Source organism: Cibotium barometz, chromosome 29 (assembly GCF_041138505.1).
Source record: "Cibotium barometz isolate CiBa-2024 chromosome 29, ASM4113850v1, whole genome shotgun sequence".
Classification (NCBI taxonomy): domain Eukaryota; kingdom Viridiplantae; phylum Streptophyta; class Polypodiopsida; order Cyatheales; family Cibotiaceae; genus Cibotium; species Cibotium barometz.
Genome location: NC_141074.1, coordinates 24,903,179 through 24,924,149, shown reverse-complemented (window position 1 = coordinate 24,924,149; position 20,971 = coordinate 24,903,179). Strand labels below are relative to the sequence as shown.

General features: G+C 44.5%; 1 protein-coding gene across 2 annotated transcripts; it reads right to left on the bottom strand.

Annotated features, from left to right (window-relative positions):
• Positions 1-636: 636 nt before the first annotated feature.
• On the bottom strand, positions 637-20,463 carry LOC147621972 (V-type proton ATPase subunit E1-like). Of its 2 annotated transcripts, XM_086822999.1 has the most exons (8): positions 20,327-20,463; positions 20,138-20,254; positions 2,265-2,365; positions 2,028-2,184; positions 1,627-1,820; positions 1,447-1,546; positions 1,249-1,312; positions 637-1,071 (listed from the first exon to the last, which is right to left on the bottom strand). In XM_086822999.1, the coding sequence occupies exons 2-7, from the start codon at positions 20,237-20,239 to the stop codon at positions 1,277-1,279; spliced, it is 690 nt and encodes a 229-aa protein (XP_086679125.1). In that variant the 5' UTR covers positions 20,240-20,254; positions 20,327-20,463; the 3' UTR covers positions 637-1,071; positions 1,249-1,276. The 2 variants fall into 2 exon arrangements, with proteins under 2 accessions (XP_086679125.1, XP_086679124.1); XM_086822998.1 differs by lacking the exon at positions 637-1,071 and having other exon boundaries at positions 1,118-1,312.
• Between the last annotated feature and the right edge of the window lie 508 nt (positions 20,464-20,971).

Here is a 20,971-nt window from a genome sequence, read left to right as displayed (position 1 = left end):
CAATGAGGATGAGATTTTCAAGAAAAGCATTAGCATACTCACGCAACCACTTCGGTTCATAACTACATGCACGGAAGGGCGTCCGCGGCCACCACAAATCAAGACCTTGTATTGAACCCTAGTTGAATCATCCATAAAAGATACAATCCCATCCGAACATTTGATATTAGCTTGTTGGTTTGAGCACTGTTGACTATTACACCCTCTAGCTTCCACATGAACTCTACCTTGTTCTTCTTCCTCCACTTCACTCATAACTACATGCACAGAAGGGAAGTCCGCGGCCACCACAAATCAAGACCTTGTATTGAACTCTAGTTGAATCATCCATAAAAGATGCAATCCCATCCGAACATTTGATATTAGCTTGTTGATTTGAGCACTGTTGACTATTGCACCCTCTAGCTTCCACAGATGCAACTACATGGACTCGACCTTGTTCTTCTTCCTCCACTTCACCCATAACAACAATGCGGGTGCAGGCTGCTCCGCTATAGTCAACCTCAAAGATTCGATCTCGCTGTCAATAGATTTTGTAGTTCATTAACAAATCTTCTCAATAGCAACTCATGTCTTGTGCATACTTCAAAGTCGGATGAACTCTTCTTGGTAAACTTCTTTGTCTGCTCCTTTAAGTGCAAGCAAAAAAATTCATTTATTTTGGAACTAGAAAAAAGATATCGACTTTTCATCAAAAATTTTACCACAATCACTGCCCATTGTAAACATACCAGTGGGCAGTAATTGTAGAGGTCTTACAAGGAATCACATGTGGAATCTCCTACCTTAGACATGACTCAAATGGTGGAAACATTAAGGTAAAAAGAGTAATAAGAGAATCCACGTGGTATAGATCTACCCTACGATGCTTGCAGTCATAATGCCACCATTCCCACACCTCGACAGAAAGCATCATCCCACAATTACACTGCTTGTAATTCCTTCTGATGTGGCATCTTTCCAGCATGCAACGTCTTGCAACAAAGACTTCCCATGCTCATACCTTGGTTCCAACACAAGATCACAAATGAAAGGCCATTGAGCACAAACCCGCAGGTTGCAAGAGTTCATCTGCAGGGCAGATTAATCTGTTGACCAACTACTTTCCACAATAAAGTTTCAGTCCAATTCCAATGCCAATCAATTAAAACAAACATAATTATCATACAAAACATTGTTCTCACACATGTCATAATTAGAAAGAAAAACTCGTTTTCCAGCTAAGAATCCATCAGAGCTTGCACTTGCCATGCTATAGGTACTGCCATGAAACAATTCAGGCACCTATGCCCCCGAACAAGCGCCTTCGAATCTGAAATATATCAAAAGCCCCCATCATCATTCTTGAGGTTGATGCTTTGGTCCTTGTTGAACAATAATCATGTACGTACAACACTTGCAGCGTTCAATTGACATGACAAGGAAAACAAACGTCCACTAACTTACCTCAGGAAGCTTCTGCTTAAAAACCACACCTAATCTGGCATCCAGCGTATTTTCACAAACGATGCGCCCATCTTTAGATGCTAATACAACCCCCCCAGCACTGCATACCACATCCAACTCTTGTCAGCTCATGCCCATGAATGGACTTTTTTCTTTTAGCAAACATCAGAAAACAAATACCAGAAATGCCCAGCTCTCTTTGAGTCATGGGACGGAGGTAAAAATTTCCGATCATCCACATGAACTTCTACATGATCAGCATTGGCCTTGTTCAGATACTCATTTTTTGCATCTTCCAACACCTCATAGACCAGCTCAAGGTCACTTTCTCTACAGCGTAACAATACAGATGGTTCTCTGAGGCGGAGCAAACCCTGAAATTTGGTACAACATTCAAGTTTAAAAGCCCCCTCAAACACCACCCTCCCTCACTCTAGAATCTCTACAAACTAGCTGAGATAGTGGTCAACTGCCACAAAGTACATTCTGTGGATTAGAAAGCGAAAAACAGAGCAATGACCAATTCATCATCCACACTCATGGCAGTGCTGTCAGCTAAATTTCAGACCAGGCATATGTACCTGTATTATAAGGTCTTTCATGAGCTTCCTATAGTTGAGAGCATAGTTACTAACAGAAGCCAACTGTTTTTCAGCAGACTCTCTCATGCCTCGAACAAGATCATCTTGAGCTTGTAGAACTTTCAGGCGAGAAGCATTCAGCTGCATGGAGTAGTCTCTGGTGTGTACAGACCAAAGAGTTGTCACCATTAAAGAGGAAAAAATAGAAAAAAGTAAGAACTTACGTTAAACTCTTACATTCTCTTTCGTATTTCTAACTGCTTCTCTTTCCGTTCATACTCTTGCTTTATCTTACGCTTCTCAGCCTCAACAATTTGAAGTTTCTCAATATTGAATTCCTGCCAGATTTCCAATGTGAGCAACCAAAATTAGTGGGATGCACAAAACAAGAGCTTTACACCAATCACCAACACTAGTACTAGTGTCAAGAGTTTCCGTAAGCCAACGAGCTCCAAAAAGAACATAGTAAAAAAGGCAAATTGCAGATGAAGGGGAATGATCTATGCACATGCAGCTAAATCAGAATTGTATACCCAAGTACAAGTCTAAGATTATAGATTTCCTACATCCAAAAACCCAGGTCTAGCCCTCCCATAAATCACACAACCACCCACTTCTTCCAGAAAAGCATGAGCTGCCATTAGCACTCCGCTCTCCATCACCACCGACCAGCGAGAACAGTGCTAATCCCTGTGCAGCCAGCAGTGATCTATAGGGCCTGCACCCGTGTATGGACATGGACAGCTGGCACACTTGTGGACGACGCAGTTGTATGGAGAGTGCCGACACAAACACGTGGTTGTAGGGGCAAGGCTGTGACATTGCCTCTACATTGAGAGCCAATTCCTGGTAATTGGTATTGTCTGATTGTGTACACATCAAATCTGAGAAAATATTGTATCTCACTTGGACTATTAATGCGATTAAAACACTTTATGCCATAGCCACAACACCAAATCCATGGCAAAAACTTTAAATATACTGACACCACACTTGGGCTGGAACGGGCCAACCCCCCTCCCCGTAGAATAGCTTTATTTACAAAAAAATATTTAATATGTACAAGCATGAGGGCCTTTTCTTGGCCAGATTATCCATGTATTTCACAAATGACCAGTGTATCCTGGACATGTAAACGATACCATGTGCACATAACCTTCATCTTCTTGCCAAATCCAGGGCTCTATAACTGGTTCACATCCCCATCATGACACTTGACCCAAGGTGCATCAAAATACAGGTTGCTGATATGTAAAAATGCAACATGTAAATTTTTTTTAAAGTTTTTGAAGAAAAACGTAACGTGGCGCTGATGACATGAGGATGGTGACATGGCACACACACGTCAAGATAGCAACGCAAGCCACCTTACAAGCTTGGAATGATGCGACTAGCATTTAGAAAGCAAAACATTAACGACTTTTTAAATACTGAAAAGAGGAGCTTTTATTTTTAAAAATATGCTTTTTGGCAAGAACTATAAATTCAGCTATTCTCGCATTGTTGAGACATGTAAAAAGACAAGAGAGCTCTCTATGTTGACGAAGCATCAAAATTAGGTTGCTTTTATTATTAAAAATATACTTTTTGGCAAGAACTATAAATTCAACTATTCTCTCATTGTTGAGAGTCGAGAAATGTAAAAAGACGAGAGCTCTCTATGTCGACGAAGCATAGTTGCTGATATGCATTAACGCAACACATGCAAAAACCAAAAAAAAAAAGATTACATTTTTGAAAAAATGGTCTGAAAAAAAAGTAGCATGGTGGCACTGACAAGTGACAGGAAAGCAATGCAAGGTCACTTTACAGGCTTGGAATGATGCGACTAGCTTTTGGAAAGCAAAAGATTAAAAGCTTTTTAAAAACTAAACAGAGAAGAGCTTTTATTATGCTTTTTGGACTATAAGCGAGTTTTGAAGCACTTTTCTCAAGTGCTTTTGGACAAGAACTATAAATTCAGCTATTCTCTCATTGTTGAGACATGTAAAAAGACAAAAGAGCTCTCTAGCTCTAAGAATTTGTACTCAAGACTCCTCCAAGGAGTTTTATCTAATATAACTCGGAGGGGGGGGTCGGCCCAAGGCTAGTGTAGTGTAGTGTCTTCTCTCTACTCTCTTCGTTGTACGCATGAAATTGTTGTTTTCTTGAAGATAAGCTAAGTACTCGTGCCACAATCCTTGCAAAGGCCTGTTTCAGTAGTATCAGAGCGAAGGTTATATCTCTCCTACGAGGGAAAACGAATTGTACGCTTTTTGCTTTTTGCTTTTTCTTCAAGCAATGGGAAGCACTCACCACCAAGAAGAGGACCAAGTCACCAAGAGTGGAAAGCAAACCCAAGAACCCTCATGGTCAAAGAAACTATCACCAATGCAACCTCCTTAGGGATGGCGACTTCGGCGAGGCCACCAATGTGTCCTCTTCTCATGAGGATGATTTCAATGAGAGCTCTGATAGTGATGCCTTTGTCTAGTCTCTCCTTGGACCTTGGCCCTCTTTTTGTCTACTCGCACCTCTATGCGTATGTACTTTTGTTTCTCACTTCAAACTTATTTTTTATGAAATTTTGCTTTGAAGCAACTTCTCTAGAGTCTACCCTTCCAAGTTGAAAATGTCTAAGTTTGTAGTGTTTTTTTCTTTTTTTTTTTAAAGAATCGTATTTTATTGTACGGTATCCAAAAATTTCATATTGTACCAAAAATTCCCGTACGGTATCATGTTGTGCAGTGACATATTTTCGTATTGTGACAAATACGGTTAGAACGTCTAACAAAGTGGTGCGGACGCATTCATTCACAACAATAGCAAACGACACCAAGGCGAAAAGCAGGCGTAGCTAGTGGTGATGCTGATGGACGGTGAGCAACAACTCAGCAAGGTGAAGGCAAGTTGCACACACATGATGCAAGGGACTGATGGCGGGCAACTATAGGCACCCTAGAATGAACTGAAACGCCAACTAATGGTTAACCCTAGCATGTAAGTATCCACCAAGTAGCCTATAATCGCAAGGATCCACACAATAAAAACTGTGTTCCCGCATCACCGCATGTTAACGGAATAAGTATCAAAAGATATACACCCCGCATCTCGTGCTTAAATATGCAAACCCTGTCGTCTGTAAGTCTTGCCATCACATCGAACTCATCTTTCGCATGAAGAAATTCAATCCAAAACCGAGCTAGAATTCGGTCCATGTAATAGCTTATCCCTCAATTCCCTCCACTCGATCTCGGCCTTCCCCTTGAGAAACCCTCGTATTATTTGTATCCTTCCATTATCTCAAAAAGGTTGGAATTCCAAGTGATTATTCGCTTGGTTCACCCAAGAATCCTCAAACTCTTGGGAATGCTCCCTCTTGTCACACACATAAAGCTCTGGTATGAAAGAAGGGCCACCGAACTCGGTATGAAGACAAGTTCAAAACTACCTGCTACCAGAGAACTAAATACTCCCTCCCTGTTGAAGTTTTGCCATCTTAGCAAGCTCAAGCATACTAGATCTCGATGCTCCAGTGGGCAACTAAAGGGTGCACATACAAGCTATCACATGTTTTCTTGAGACTTGCGAGATGGTGTTTTTTTTTATTTCTTCTACCTCTTTTATTCCACCTCTTAAAAACTCCACTTGCGAGATGGTGTTTTTTAAAATTTCTTCTAGCTCTTTTCTTCGACCTCATAAAAACTCCACTTGTATTGACGTCATTGATGGCATGGATCATCATGAGGAGTGCAAGGGGATGAAAAGAGAAATACTACAAGTTGAGATCTGCCTTGGAGTGTGCACTGGAGTAAAGAGGTATGCTTTTTTCCCAAAAGGCCGTGTATGCTTTTTCCCAAAAAAAAGCGATAAAGCAAGTATGAAAGAGCACTAGTTAGGCAACCAGCAGTTTCCAGCCTTTTACTTTAATTCTCAAAGCAAATACTCTGCGGATGGGGCAGATGAGGGAGGTTCCCTAAGTAAAACAAAGAGCCAGGGAAGAAAGACTTCAACAAGAAGCAGAAGAAGTCAATGCAGCCAGGACCAAGAAACTGAAGATAGACATCAATGCAATTGTAAAGAAGCTGCAGTAGAAGGCAACTCAAACGTTGATGCGTCGAGGGAGTCTGCCTCCCACCACACCATCGTGAGGAGGACACTATATGCTAGCACAACAACACCAACACAACACAAATCTTAGACACACTCTGTCCCAAAACATGTGATGGTCCTGGGTGATGGCCCCTATATCACCACCACCAGCCACAAGAAGCCAGGACCAAGAAACTGAAGATAGACGTCAATGCAATTGTAAAGAAGCTGCAGTAGAAGGCAACTCAAATGTTGATGCATCAAGGGAGGACACTATATGCTAGCACCACAACACCAATAAAACACAAATCTTAGACACACTCTCTCCCAAAACATGTGATGGTCTTGGGTGATGGCCCCTATATCACCACCACCAGCCACAAGAAGTCAAAATCACAACTTTGAAGCACTTTCTGATATCCTCTGACCTTCAACTAACTCCACCAATTGTCCTCCCAAGTCAAACCTGACCTCCCACAACTCTGATCTTCACTCCTAACTCTTCAACTGACCTCCTCTGACAACCAACTGACCAAAAAAGCTCTCAGCTAACACCCATCTGATCAATTGCTAACTGTAACCTGGATCAGATACCTGTTGCTGACCCCAGTCAGATACATGTCCTCCAGGTTCCCAAAATGTCCTCCAGCGTCAGCAACCTTCAAATGCCTTGCCTTAGAATCTCTTTGAAAATGTCAACACTCCTCCCCTACTCACTTCTTGTTGACTCAAATCTGACCCGACTAATTCAGCTACCTCAGCTCTGAATCAAATCTCTCCACTCCAGTGTCCTCTGACACTTCTACACCTTCAGATATCCCAAAACCCACAAAGATTCAACACAAGTGACTCAAAATTGACAACAGATAACTGTCTATTGACTCTGGAACACTTTCAGCCCACAAATCAATCCGATTTACTGCTGCTAACATACCTCTGACCGTTAGACCTAACCCAAAAGGATCATATCTACACCCTTCTACACCCTCCAACTGATCTCTCCTGATGCACAGCTGACTTCATCTGACACCCTTCTAACCTGAATCAGCCCTCAGAAAGAATCAGCCCTCAGCTGACACCCAGACCACCATCCAACCCACACACTTCTCTGACTGACTTCTCACAGTCCTCTGATTGTCAAAACAGATTTCAAAAGCTTTCCTTCAATCCAACAAGACAAGATCTACTCTTCTACAACATCAGCTGATTAACCCTAATACACAGCTGACTCCAGCTGACTCTGTCAAACAATGCTGACTGTAAATTAAAGCTATCTGACTCAATTCTGATTCTATACTAACAGAGACTTTCACTAACAATTGATTCCTCTCAACAAATTCGATCAAAACAACACAAATATAACACTCGAGCATAAAAACTCATCAATCCAACTCATAGGATTCAAACTCACACTCGAGCCTTTTGCATATAGATGAAATCAAGCCAATCTCAACAACCCTGAGACATGGGGTTCAAACAAAAGAGAAGAAGCACCAAAAGCCTGAGGGATCCTTCACAAGTATATCCCAACAACAACTCTTCAAACCTATGTCTTCATCTTCACAAATACAAACATCAATGGAAACTGCAGCCACCTTCTGCAAGCCTCTATCTTCAATCACAAAAAGGAATAATTGAGCAAAACACCGAATATGTCCAAGTTCTAACAGAGCTACACTCCCAGAGATCCTAGGACACGTCCAAGTTCTAACAGAGCTACACTCCCAGAGATCCTAGGACACCTCAACCTCCTGAAGATCCTATGCTTCCTCTTGCACCCTCTGCTCTAGACAAACCCAAGCCACCTCACACTACTCCCACATCTTTCTCCACAAAAAACATTGTTCTCACAAGCTTTCCACATAACTCTTCCAAACTCTTGGCTCTTCACCCCTCTTCTTTGGCTGTCTCTATCTCATGCATGCAAAAGCTCCTCTTTTTTTTTAAAAGCACGATCACCAACTCAGCTCCTAGCCTCTACTTCTCTTAACTAAAACTGGCAACAACTACTTCTATTTTAGGTGGCAATGCAAAAGTCTTTTATTTCTAAGGTTCTAATCATGCCCATTGGGCTTATTCTCTTTTCTAAGGTTTGGGCAAGCACGTATCTTGGGCACTAGGGTCTAGACACTAAAAAAACCCATCATTATTTGCCCAACTCTCCTTAGGTTAGAGCATTCATGCTCAACCACATTCTACTGGCTCACCAAGATGGTCCTCAAGGAAGAATAGATCCAAGTCCCAAGAAGTATCTTCAGGACCAGTTGGAACATGTGCATCAATATGCAGGCCGTCCCAAGAAGTATCTTCAGGACCAGTTGGAACATGTGCATCAATATGCAGGCCGGTATCCATCACGACTGAATGGCATCCAATCCCCACTTTTCAAAAGCTCCATAGGACACAATGCTCTTCCTCAGCTCATACTGCAAAACTCTTTTGCCTTGCTTCTGACAAGGCTCGCAACTTTTGCACCAATGATATGCATCCCTCCTTAAGCTAGGCCAAACATATCCAACTGTTAAGATTTTCCTAAGTGTTAGCTTCAAGGCAAAATGTCTCCCACACACACCTTCGTGGCAGGAGGCCAAAATGGCAAAAATCTCCTCCCTGCTAGAAACTCTCCTCAAAATCAAGTCTTTTCCCTTCATGTACAGCTGATCATTTATAATGATGAATTGCAAGGCTTTCCTTATGAATCCATACTTCTGCCTCTTGGATATGCCTGAAGGTGCATGGCCTGTATGTCAAAAATCTTCTCTCTCCTGCAAGTTTTCTCTTCCAGCATAGCATAACTGGGATGGGCAACAGTAATGGCATGTACATCCAAGTCCTTGCCTTCATGTACAGCTGATCATTTATAATGATGTATTGCAAGGCTTTCCTTATGAATCCATACTTCTGCCTCTTGGATATGCTTGAAGGTGCATGGCCTGTATGTCAAAAATCTTCTCTCCTGCAAGTTTTCTCTTCCAGCATAGCATAACTGGGATGGGTAACAGTAATGGCATGTACATCCAAGTCCTTGCTCAACACCCCTTTTACCAATGCATCTCCAGCTTGATTCAACTCCCTCTACATGCTGAATTTGCACTTCTTGGAATCTATGTAGCATCCTTTTTATATAGAAATTCCACTCCTTCAGTTTGGGGTTTTTGGCCTTCCAAAAAGCTTTAAGCTGCCTAATAACCAGCAGGCTGTCCCCTTTGATGATGAGCCTACTGATCCCCTTCTTTATGCACTGCTGAAGTCCATATTCCAAGGTTGCATACTCAGCTTGATTCAACTCCCTCTACATGCTGAATTTGCACTTCTTGGAATCTATGTAGCATCCTTTTTATCTAGAAATTCCACTCCTTTAGTTTGGGGTTTTTGGCCTTCCAAAAAGCTTTAAGCTGCCTAATAACCAGCAGGCTATCCCCTTTGATGATGAGCCTACTGATCCCCTTCTTTATGCACTGCTGAAGTCCATATTCCAAGGTTGCATACTCAGCTTCATTGATGGTCTGTACTTGCAGTTTAATTACCTCTTTACCCTTTGGATCCAGTAGAACAATGCCACCACTTGCCATTCCTAAGCTCCTCTTGAAAGCCCCATCAAAATATAAAGTATAAGCATTTGGCAGCCCTATTTATGGGTCCTTCCAATCTAGTCACTTTCTTCTCCGCTATTGTCTCCTCCTTTAAAACCACAGTGTTCTACCTATATGCCAAGATGTCAACCAATGTAGCAGTGGTGCTGTCCTCCACCATACATGTAAATTGGAACTCCTACAATTCTATCAACCATTTGGATAACCTCCTGGAAGGGATATCGGATTGGATAAGATGAGGGAGAAGAGAATAATGGGTCAAGATGGTGAATGGCTTACGGAACGGATAGAACCTAAATCTTCTAAGAGCAAAAATAACAGCCACCATCACCTGCCTCTGAATATGTCCTCTCCCCTTGTGTTTTAGTCCTGCTGGCAAAGTAAACAGGCATGATCACTGGTATGGTACTTAGAATCTCCTTCACTTGCATGAAAGCCTCTTCCTCCTTGTTCTTTCAACTAAAAGGATCCCTCAGGGATGCCTGCTACAAAGGATACAGAGCTTGGGACAAAAGGAAAATAAACCTGGCAAGCCGCAAGATACCTCACCTTATGGGTGAAGGTTAGCAACTGCTTCACATCCTGGGGAGCATCCAATAGTAGCAAAGCTTTAATCTTTTCTAGATCAGCCTCAATCCCATTCTCAGATACTGCATGGCCAAGAAGAGAAACCTTGCCTTGAGTCAAATGACACTTGTCTAGATTCAATTGACCTCCCAAATCATCCATTCTTCTCAGAGCCAATTCCAACTTCTCACAATGGACCTATCTGCCACTATAGATGCAAAAGTCATCAATAAAAACTCTAATAAAAGATCCCAGATAAGGCTCAAACACCAGGTTCATGAATCTCCGAAAGGATGCTGAAGCATTTGTCAGCCCAAACGGCATGACCCTCCTGTAAGCAAAGCATCCCCATGGGGTGATGAAAGTAGTTTTTCTTTGGTCCTCTAGAGCAATAGAAATCTAAAAATACCTTGAATACCCATCACCCACACACACACACACACTGTATCTCTCATGTCTAGCAACACTATCCAAAATCTCATCTTGGAAAGGCAATGGATAGTGATCTCTTTTAGTCCCAGCATTCAGGGTTTTAAAATCCACACACCCCCTCCCATTTGCCATTCTTTTTTGGAGTAATGCCCACTGGGCAGAAGCCCACTCGCAATTATCCATAGGGAAAATAAACCCTGCCTTTAACAGCTTATCTACCTCTTCTTTCAGCAATTGTTGCTGTATAATTCCCAACTTCCTTAACCTCTGGACTACTGGCTTGGCTCCTGGCTTCAACTGGATTTGATGTTGTACTACAGAATAAAGATACTCCTCTAACTTGTGTGTAAGAAGAAATAAACAAACCTGGAAATTTCTGCAACACGGCCATATACTCTCCCCTTCCATGCCTCAATCAGGTCCTTGGCCAACATCTTTTGCAAAACCTCTTCCCGGCTTGGCTACACTCCAGTTTCAGATTTTAGCCTCTTTTCTTCCTCTGCACATAGCTGCACAGACATGCACAAAAGGTATGAATCTGGCTCTAACAATCTGACCTCTTTCCCATCATCTACAAAGCTAATTTCCTTAGTTTCTTAGTCTTCTACAGAGCTTGTTTCCTCATCCTCGCCCTCTGCTGTACTGTTGTCCTCAATCAGCTCCCTTGGCCATATCATACCTAATCTACCTCCTTACAGGCTGGTCCAGCTCCAAAAGCAAATGCCCTCTCCACCAGTCTCGTCTTGCCTTCATAGCAATCAGCCATGGCCTCCCGAGGATAAGTGGGTAAGCTTCTGGCTTGGCTGGCATCACATGTACATCCAATTCAGCCTCTTGTCCCAGTATATTCACCTGTAGCGTCTTCACAATCCCTAGGCATCTGACCCTTGCAGCCATTTTGACTCTAAATTCATAGGGTGCACCTACCTTCAATCTCAAGGCTTACATTGTCTACTGTGTCATCACACATACATGTGCACCACCATCTATATACACTTTTGGGACTCTGTGATTATTCACCCAAGCATCCATGACTGGCAAATAGTCTTTATTCCCTCTCACTTTCATTACATTAATCTGGCTTCCTTCCTTCTTCTCTTCTCTGGAGCTTCTGATGCTGACCAATTTACTCTCCCAAGTCTAGGACATAACTGTAAGAGCTGGGGGTAGGTCCTTTCTACTGAAGATCTTTCATCAGGTCATAAGCTTCTTATGAGCACCTAAGCGGAAGTATTGCAAATTTGCATGCCAATATGTCTCTTGGATCTGGTCTTTTTCTTACCCTCCTTGGGATGATCTTCCACTTGCTTCCCGTTCTTCCTTCTAGAAGGTCCTGGCTCATCCTCAACCTCTGTCCCTCTAGTCCTCTTATTGGCTAAGATATTTACCTCTACATCCATCCCACTCAAGTTCATCTCTCCCTGTCTAGGACCATTCCCTGAATGTTGTTGTTGAGCCTGTGGTACCTGTTGGTTTGGCATCTCCTCTTCCCTCCTAGCATCCTGTCTGTCTTCTCTCGTGGGTGACAGGGTAGATGTCACCTCCTATTCTCCTAGGGTAAGGGCAGAGAGGAGAAATATGGCCTCTCTCCATGTGGTTAATGTCAGAATACGCAGCGGAGATGATGACCAACCAGATCTGGGAACACAAGAGTAAAAAAACGCATGCAGAAAAACAGCACTAGAGAGAGAGAGATGTAGGCGTGTAACTCTGCTCTGATATACACAAGAAGATCCCGAATATGATACAAGTGTGGTATGGGGGCTGGGGGCCTATTTATATGCCCCCACATCAGCAATCGGCCTGCTGTAGGCAGCCGACTGGCCCTGAGAACTCCACGACCAGCACACCTCCAGTCGGCCAGATCACTAGCAGTCGGCCACCTCCCAGATGCAGTCGTGGACCATTTCAGCAGTCGGCCGGCACATAGGCTGCCTCCCAAGCCACAGAAAAATGGGAAAAAATAGGGAAAAATGCGGGGAGTGAGGAAAAATGATAAAACACCTCATAAGGGCGGGCACACCCACAACAAAGGCCCTGGTGTATAAAATTGGACAGGAGATGACTTCTAACACCCCCTCTCAGCTCCTGGCTGTGTAACCAACCACAGGGAGCTGGGGTGCCGCCTGAGCAAATCCTGAGATAGCGACTTCGTGAAGAGGTCCACCGTACTGTCCTCCGTCGAACAGAACTCCAGCAACATGTCATCAGCAACGATTTGTTCACGAACAAAGTGCCTCTGGATGACCATGGGTTCCTCAAGTGGAAGCCCAAACCTGCCATGCAACCTCTGCATCTTCACCACCTCACAAACAGTATCACAAACAGCCCGGTACTCTGCCTCTGTTCTCGACAAGGCAAAAGATGACTGTCTCCAACTGCTCCGTAAAACTGCTCCTGGGCTTGAAGTAGATCCCCTCGTGTCCAGATCTCCTCCCCAAACCGAGTCACTCCAACCGTGGAGTCGGACTCCATCCAGCAATCCCCCTCCTGTGTAAAAGAGTCCATGATCCTTCGCATGCCGCAGAAACCACAGGAAACGCAATCCAGCCTCCCAAAGAGTCATCTGCAACCATGAGCTCAACCGCCTCATCGGGAAGCGCCCGTCCAATCTGGTGTCCATCAACCAGATCAATGAACCATACAGCTTCTGAGTCACAGAGACATCACACTGCTCACAAGGATCAACACCTGTTACGGTGCACAAACAAGTCCTGGAAACCTGCTGAAGACCACGCAAGGCCTTCTGAAACCTGTCAACCACCCCCTCTCAATCCGGAACCACAAAGCCTAGAGAAACCACCTCCTTCTGCAAGTAAGCACCTGCTACCTGCCTGGCTTTCCGAGAGGTCCCCGTTGAAAGAACATCCTCAACTACTGGAAGTTCTATGTCCCGAATACTATGAGACATCAAAGCATAAGTGACCTGTTCAGCTTCCTTTGACTGACGAACACAAGAACTACCAACATCAGTACTGGAAAGTTCCTGCTAACTGCTGCCATCTACTGGTAAGCTATCCACCATCTGGTCCCAGAAAGCCTATACCTGCAGCGTATCCACACTTGAGTGGCCATTACCAGACTGCCACTCATCACAAACCTGAGGACTTGGGAGAGAGTAAGCTGAAAGCCTGTAAACTCCATTCTCCACTCCGCCTTCCCAAACCACTTGGCCTGTTGCTTTGTCCCGAAGAGCAACAAAATGCTCATCAAACTCCACCCGTACGCCAATCTTGCAAACCTGATGCACTGACAACAAATGAAAACCAAGTGCCAGAACATACCACACCTGGGAGGAATGCTTCCCCCCTCTGCCATCGGGAACTATCTCCATCCTGCCCTCACTATGAACTGGGATAGTGGACGTATCCCCAGTAAGAATATGACCAGAAAGCCTGCAGAGATCCTGTAAACCGAAACGGGAAGGAGTCATGTGCCTGGAAGCACCACTATCGAGAATCCACTCTCGAGTATCCGTTGCGGAGAGTCCTCCAATCTCCTCCCTGCCTGAAGAAAATGAAGCATCGGTGTCCATCATCTCCAGGTGCACAAAAGCCGGAGTCTTCATGATTGCTGCTGAGGAGTCTTCACCCTTCTCGGTCTTCCGCTTGGGACACTACCTCCAATAGTGGCCTTTCTCGCCACAATCATTACAGGTCCTCTCTGCCTTCAGTTTCTCGCGGTCAGCGTCGGACTTCTTCTCAGAAGACTTCTCCGATGAAGCCTTCCCTTTGCCCGAGTTACGGCCTTTCGACCTTTGGCCAGTTAAGGCCTCCGAACCTCCACCCTGAGAAGGGTTTGTGAATCGTTCCTCCTGGTCCAGGACCATGGGCACAAGCTCCTCCCACGTGATGGTGCTGAGCCTGCCACTGGTGATCAAAGACGAGTAAAATGCTAAGTACGAAGAGGGCAAGTGTGACAGCAACGTTATGGCCATGTCCTCTGACGATATCTCCTTCCCAGCCTGAAGAACTTCTTGCTGAAGAGCCTGCAGCTTGTTAATATGCTCCCGCATCGTCGACGACTTTGCAGGGCTCATAACCCACATCTGTACTTCCAAGGAAATCCTCTTCATGGGCGATACCCTGTTGTAAAGTGAGGCCAAATGCTGCCCTATACCTCTGGCCAGCGTCATATGCTTTACATGATTGATTACCTGTGGTGTGCAGTTGAGGAAAATAAACGAACGGACCCTGGCGTTGACACGACCCCACATCTGTGTCTGGGCCTCCCGGTCCTTTCGGGTCGACGGTAACTCCCCTTCCTCTACTTCCGGCCGTGGAACACCAACGGCAACGAAATCAACGAGGTCGTAAGACTCCAGAACAGATTCCATCATAACCTTCCATATGCCGTAGTTGCTCCCGTCCAACTGACGGTCCACCGGGAACGTGGGGAGTGTCGGGATCTTCACATGTCTCTCGGCCATCTCAAACAGATCTACCATTACGGGGATGTACTCTAAATAGGGTGGGTGGGTGGGAACAAAGAAGAAATAAAACCTGCAAGTGGCTGTCCAGCAAATCAGCCCGCCTTCCTCTTCCCGAACAGTCCAAAACAGTCCACCAATCAGCCACAAAACAGTCCCCCTCTTGCTCACACAAATCCCAAGACCTATCTAGAGCCTAGGGCTTTGATACTATGTCAGAATACGCAACGGAGATGATGACCAGATCTGGGAACACAAGAGTAAAAAAACGCATGCAGAAAACAGCACTAGAGAGAGAGAGATGTAGGCGTGTAACTCTGCTCTGATATACACAAGAAGATCCCGAATATGATACAAGTGTGGTATGGGGGCTGGGGGCCTATGTATATGCCCCCACATCAGCAGTCGGCCTGCTGTAGACAGCCGACTGGCCCTGAGAACTCCACGACCAGCACACCTCCAGTCGGCCAGATCACTAGCAGTCGGCCACCTCCCAGATGCAGTCGTGGACCATTTCAGCAGTCGGCCGGCACATAGGCTGCCTCCCAAGCCACAGAAAAATGGGAAAAAATAGGGGAAAATGCGGGGAGTGAGGAAAAATGATAAAACACCTCATAAGGGCGGGCACACCCACAACAAAGGCCCTGGTGTATAAAATTGGACAGGAGATGGCTTCTAACAGTTAAAGCATTGTACATTCATATTAGGTCCTCATCTTCCCCTGCCTCTTAGACCATCCCTGTCTCCTACCCTAGAAGCATTCTTGCCCCCTTACATAAGATTCAAATTTAGGTTCTCCATCTACTAAGTCAGATGGGTGATTCCCTACATAAGCTGGTCTGTGACTATCGGAACCAATAGATCAACTCTCCCTTCTTCTACGCATCTTTCCCTGGGCATGACTCGGCTTCCTTCAACTTGGACCTCCATTTGCTTCTGAGCCATCCTTTGTAACTTTCATTCTTTCTCCCTGGCAATCCTCAAAGCTTCTTCAAAAGTCCTTGGCCTCTTTAGTTCCACCTTCTCCCTCAAGTCTACATGGAGAGACTGGATGAACATGTCCTTTAGAAGAACTAGTGGATGCTCTGCTCCCAAAGAGGTGTCCCACCTTCCCCACAAAACTTCAAAGTGATCTACAAACCTATCAAAAACATCAGATAAATTATGCTTTTAGTTTTGAATTTCCTACTATCATGTTCATCCAGTCTCTCCATGCAGACTTGAGGGAGAAGGTGGAACTAAAGAGGCCAAGGACTTTTGAAGGACTGGTGGATGCTCTGCTTACAGAGAGGGGTCCCACCTTCCCCACAAATCTTCAAAGTGATCTACAAACCTATCAAAAACATCAGATAAATTACACTTTTAGTTTTGAATTTCCTGCCATAAGGCATTAGGGGATTCACTCTGCTTGTAGTGCTGTACCAAAGCCACCTTAATATCTTCATATGTCTGCCCTGGCTGGGCTCTCCATGCCTACAACCATCTTTTAGCATCACCTTTCAGCAGCATGGTCAACAAAGTCAACTTATCATCTTCCCTCTCCTTACCAAAGGGAAAGGCTATAAGTTCCATTTCCATCCCTGCCAAGAATTCTTCTAGATCTTAACCAGCATGGCCATGAAACACTAGATATGCATCATAGCAACCATCTCACCTACTGAGAATTTTTCCAAGCCTGCAAGTAATCTAAAGGGTGCTTTCAAAGCCCTCCTCAGTGGGGGCACCAAAACAATGATGCGTCGAGGGAGTCTGCCTCTATAGCTCATCCCAACACACCGTCGTGAGGAGGACACTATATGCTAGCAACCACAACACCAGCAAAACACAAATGTTAGACACACTTTGTCCCAAAACATGTGCTGGTCCTGGGTGATGGCCTCTATATCACCACCACCAGCCACAAGAAGCCAAAATCACAAAGCACTTTCTAATATCCTCTGACTGTCAGACCAAACCCAGAACCACTTCCCTTTAACCCAAAAGGATCATATCTACCCTTCTACACCTCAAGCTGATCTCTCCTGATGCACAATTGACTTTATCTAACACCCTTCTGACTTGAATCAGCCCTCAACTGACACCCGGACCACCATATGTGTGAAAATGGCATTTTATCCAACCCTAAAAAGTAGATATTTTTTTATTTATTAGTTTTTATTTATGTTTTTTAGGTCTTGGTGCTGGTGGCCGACTACCCTTTTGCTAGCCGACCTGTAGCCCCCCCTTACTATATATAGCATAACCTCTTCATTCAACACATTGTACCACATCATAGATCATATCAGGTACCATCTGCTGATGTTGTTGCTACTGCTGCCACCAAGCCCTACACCACATCTGCTTTATCATCATCGCCTATTAGCTCCAGTACTTCAGCGTTTTACATCAAGCCACACCTTGGGACAGTAGCCCGCTCTGCTACAGCACAGTACTTTAGCGTTTTACATCTGGATACACTCTGGGACGACAGCCCTTTCTACCACATAGATCACATCAGCGATACAAGTCTATTCATGGGACAACAACCCTCTCTGCTACAATAGAGCATACCAGCGTTTTACCTCAGCTCATGGGACCGCAACCCAATCTCTGCTACACTTCAACACATCAATGTTTATCTTCAATTCACTCTCCGAGAGAGCAGCCCACTCTCTGCTACACACCATCGAGACGGCAGCTCACTCTCTATCACAACACTTGGGACGACAGCCCTCTCTGCTCCTCACCTCACTCAGGTTTTGCAGCACCCTTATCACTAGAGCTCATACCACCACCACTAGGGATGGCAGCCCTGCCTCACATCGACGCGAGCCTTCATCATCGACCGTGCTTCTGCTCCCACATTGTCTTTGGTCTTCTACTCAGAGTTTCATCACATCAGAAGGCTCTTGTACATATTTTCACTCACCATCATATATACATTCACTCACCCATTTAATGCTGTGTTGTTTTGCTCTGATCTCTCATACATCTGGTCCTTTCATCCTTTTGCCCTCACACCATCCAATCCACAGACTTATCCGACTGACTTCTGACAATCCTCTGATTGTCAAACAGGATTGCAAAAGCTTCCCTTCCTTCTACAGCATCGATTGATTAAGCCTAATACACAACTGACTCCAACTAACACTATCAAACAATGCTTAGTGTAAATTAAAGCTATCAGACTCAATTCTGATTTTGTACTAACAGAGACTTTCACTAACAATTGATTCCTCTCAACAAATTCCATCAAAACAACACAATTATAACACTGGACCATAAAAACTCATCAATCCAACTCATAGGATTCAAATTCACACTCGAGCCTTTTGCATATAGATGAAATCAAGCCAATCTCGACAACCCTGAGACATGGGGTTCAAACAAAAGAGAAGAAGCACTAAAAGCCTGAGGGATCCTTCACAAGTATATCCCAGCAACAACCTATGTCTTCATCTTCACAAATACAAACTTCAATGGAAGCTGCAACCTCCTTCTGCAGGTCTCTATCTTCAATCACAAAAAGGAATAGTTGAGCAAAACACTGGATATGTCCAAGTTCTAACAGAGCTGCACTCCCAGAGATCCTAGGGCACCTCAACCTCCTCAACATCCTATGTTCCCTCTTGCACCCTCTGCTCTGGACAAACCCAAGCATCCTCACACTACTCTCACATCTTTCTCCACAAAAAACGTTGTTCTCACAAGCTTTCCACAGAACTCTTCCAAACTCTTGGCTCTTCAACCCTCTTTTTTGACTATCTCTATCTCATGCATGCAAAAGCTCCTCCTTTTCTAAAAAAAGCGCGATCACCAACTCAGCTCCTAGCCTCTCCTTCTCTTACCTAAAACTAGCAACAGCTACTTCTATTTTAGGTGGCCATGCAAAAGCCTTTTATTTCTAAGGTTCTAATCATGTCCATTGGGCTTATTCTCTTTTCTAAGGTTTGGGCAGGCACGTGGCACGTATCTTGGGCACTAGGGTCTAGACACTAAAAAAACCCATCAACGTGACGAAGAAGAACAGCTTTGCCAAGTAGCTGAAAGAAACTGTCCACATGGAAAAGAAAAGCGAAGCACATATGGATAAAATGGAAGATATCATCAAGAATGGAAAAGGAGGTTCCCTCGATAGAGAGAGATTTATGAAAGTTTTCTGGGAGTTTGGACCAATGATTGAACAAGAGGAGATGCCACTTTTCCTTTTGTCAACAAGATAAGCCCCAGTCGCCAGAGCAGACGCTTCTGCTCTTGGTGCATGTGGTCAATATCTCTCAATTGTAGAGCATGACCAGAAATACATTCTGTATGATGCCTGCATTTGTGAGTTCCAATACCTGGAACAGAGCACCAGCAGTTGAGTGGATGGACACATAAAAAAATAGGGGCAGATTTGAGCTGATGATTCACTATAGCAGGTAAAACAATGGCCTGTACAGACAGCGATTCATAATCGCAACACTTCAGGCTTCACCCGCTAGTGCTGCTGCAATGTAATAAATATAGTGCACCTTAGAGATTGTTTCCACTCTCCTAGGACTCATCCCTCAGCTTGTCTTGCCAGCTTCACCTTCTAGATTCGGGACAAAGTCAAAAGTAAAAACTAACTCTCTCTCTCTCTCTCTCTCTCTCTCTCTCTCTCTCTCTCTCTCACACACACACACACACACATACCCTTTGTGACCAGGTTTGACATCTTTAGTTTACGCATGGAACTTTTGTAACACTTATTGGTCTCATAGACCCTTGGGTGTTTAGAAGATGTTATTTCTTTCTTTCTCCCCCCTTGTTTGCAACTTAATCTGAGCATGCATCTCCATTTCCTGCCCTGCTCGGCAGGAGAGAAGACTGGTGATGTCCCAGAGGATGGCAAGAAAAAGCACGGCTTACAGAAAACACAGTTCTCCTGGGAAGCTTGTAGTGGGGACATGATTAAGACTGACCTCGGAGAGGATGAACTGAGTCAAAAATGCAAAAGATCAAGTGCGGGACGGGCAATCGATCTAGATCTAATGAATAAAGCAATCAGAGCAGACCTCCTCAGCAGAGACAGCTATCTCGTTGGCTTTCTCTTCCGCTTCCTGCCTGATGAAGCGGACCATCTGCTGCACTTGCTTGGAGACCTCTGCATCGTTCATCCTTGCTCACTGTACCTGCAAACAGCAAGCGACGCATGAGTTGAATCCACGCGGCAGATGCTGCAATTGCTCGGGCAGAGCCCTTACCTTCGGTCGAGACGGATCTCCAACGGCTGGAGGCTCTCTAGGGCAATCTCGGCTTCTTAAAGTCGTTAATGATGACGTGCCGGTCGCCCCAGCCAGCTGCCTGTTCTCCGTGTCCGAGTTAACTTCTCCATTTTCTGGCTCTAACTGGGCCAAGTTCCAACGGTCAACTTAACTTCTCAATTTTGCATTCACCCTAGAGGCAGGCCATACTCTAGGGAAACTTAACATGGTCAAAGTCGGGCCAGTTAGAAGTTTGATCAGCCCAACCAGTCGTGCATTAGAGAGAACATGGTACTCACCTACTATAGTGGATTGTGGCTCAACTCACCTGCCACATCATATAATTCACTCAATTGTTCCTTCTTGTGTGGAAACAGCACTCCATTCTTGACTAGCCGCGGCTATGAGTGCTTTAGTGCTTGATCGGAGTAGATGGTTGTGCAAGTAAAGGCTCGGTGCTAGATGTGTTGTGGACGTGTTAGGAGACGTAATGTTGAGGAGAGCTAGTTGATGTTTAGATATATACATACACATGGAGATGGTGTTACATACGTTGTGGATGTGTTAGGAGACGCAACGCTAAGGAGAGTTAGTTGATGTCTGAATATATACAACTTATAAGATGGGAAGATTCTATTGAAAGAG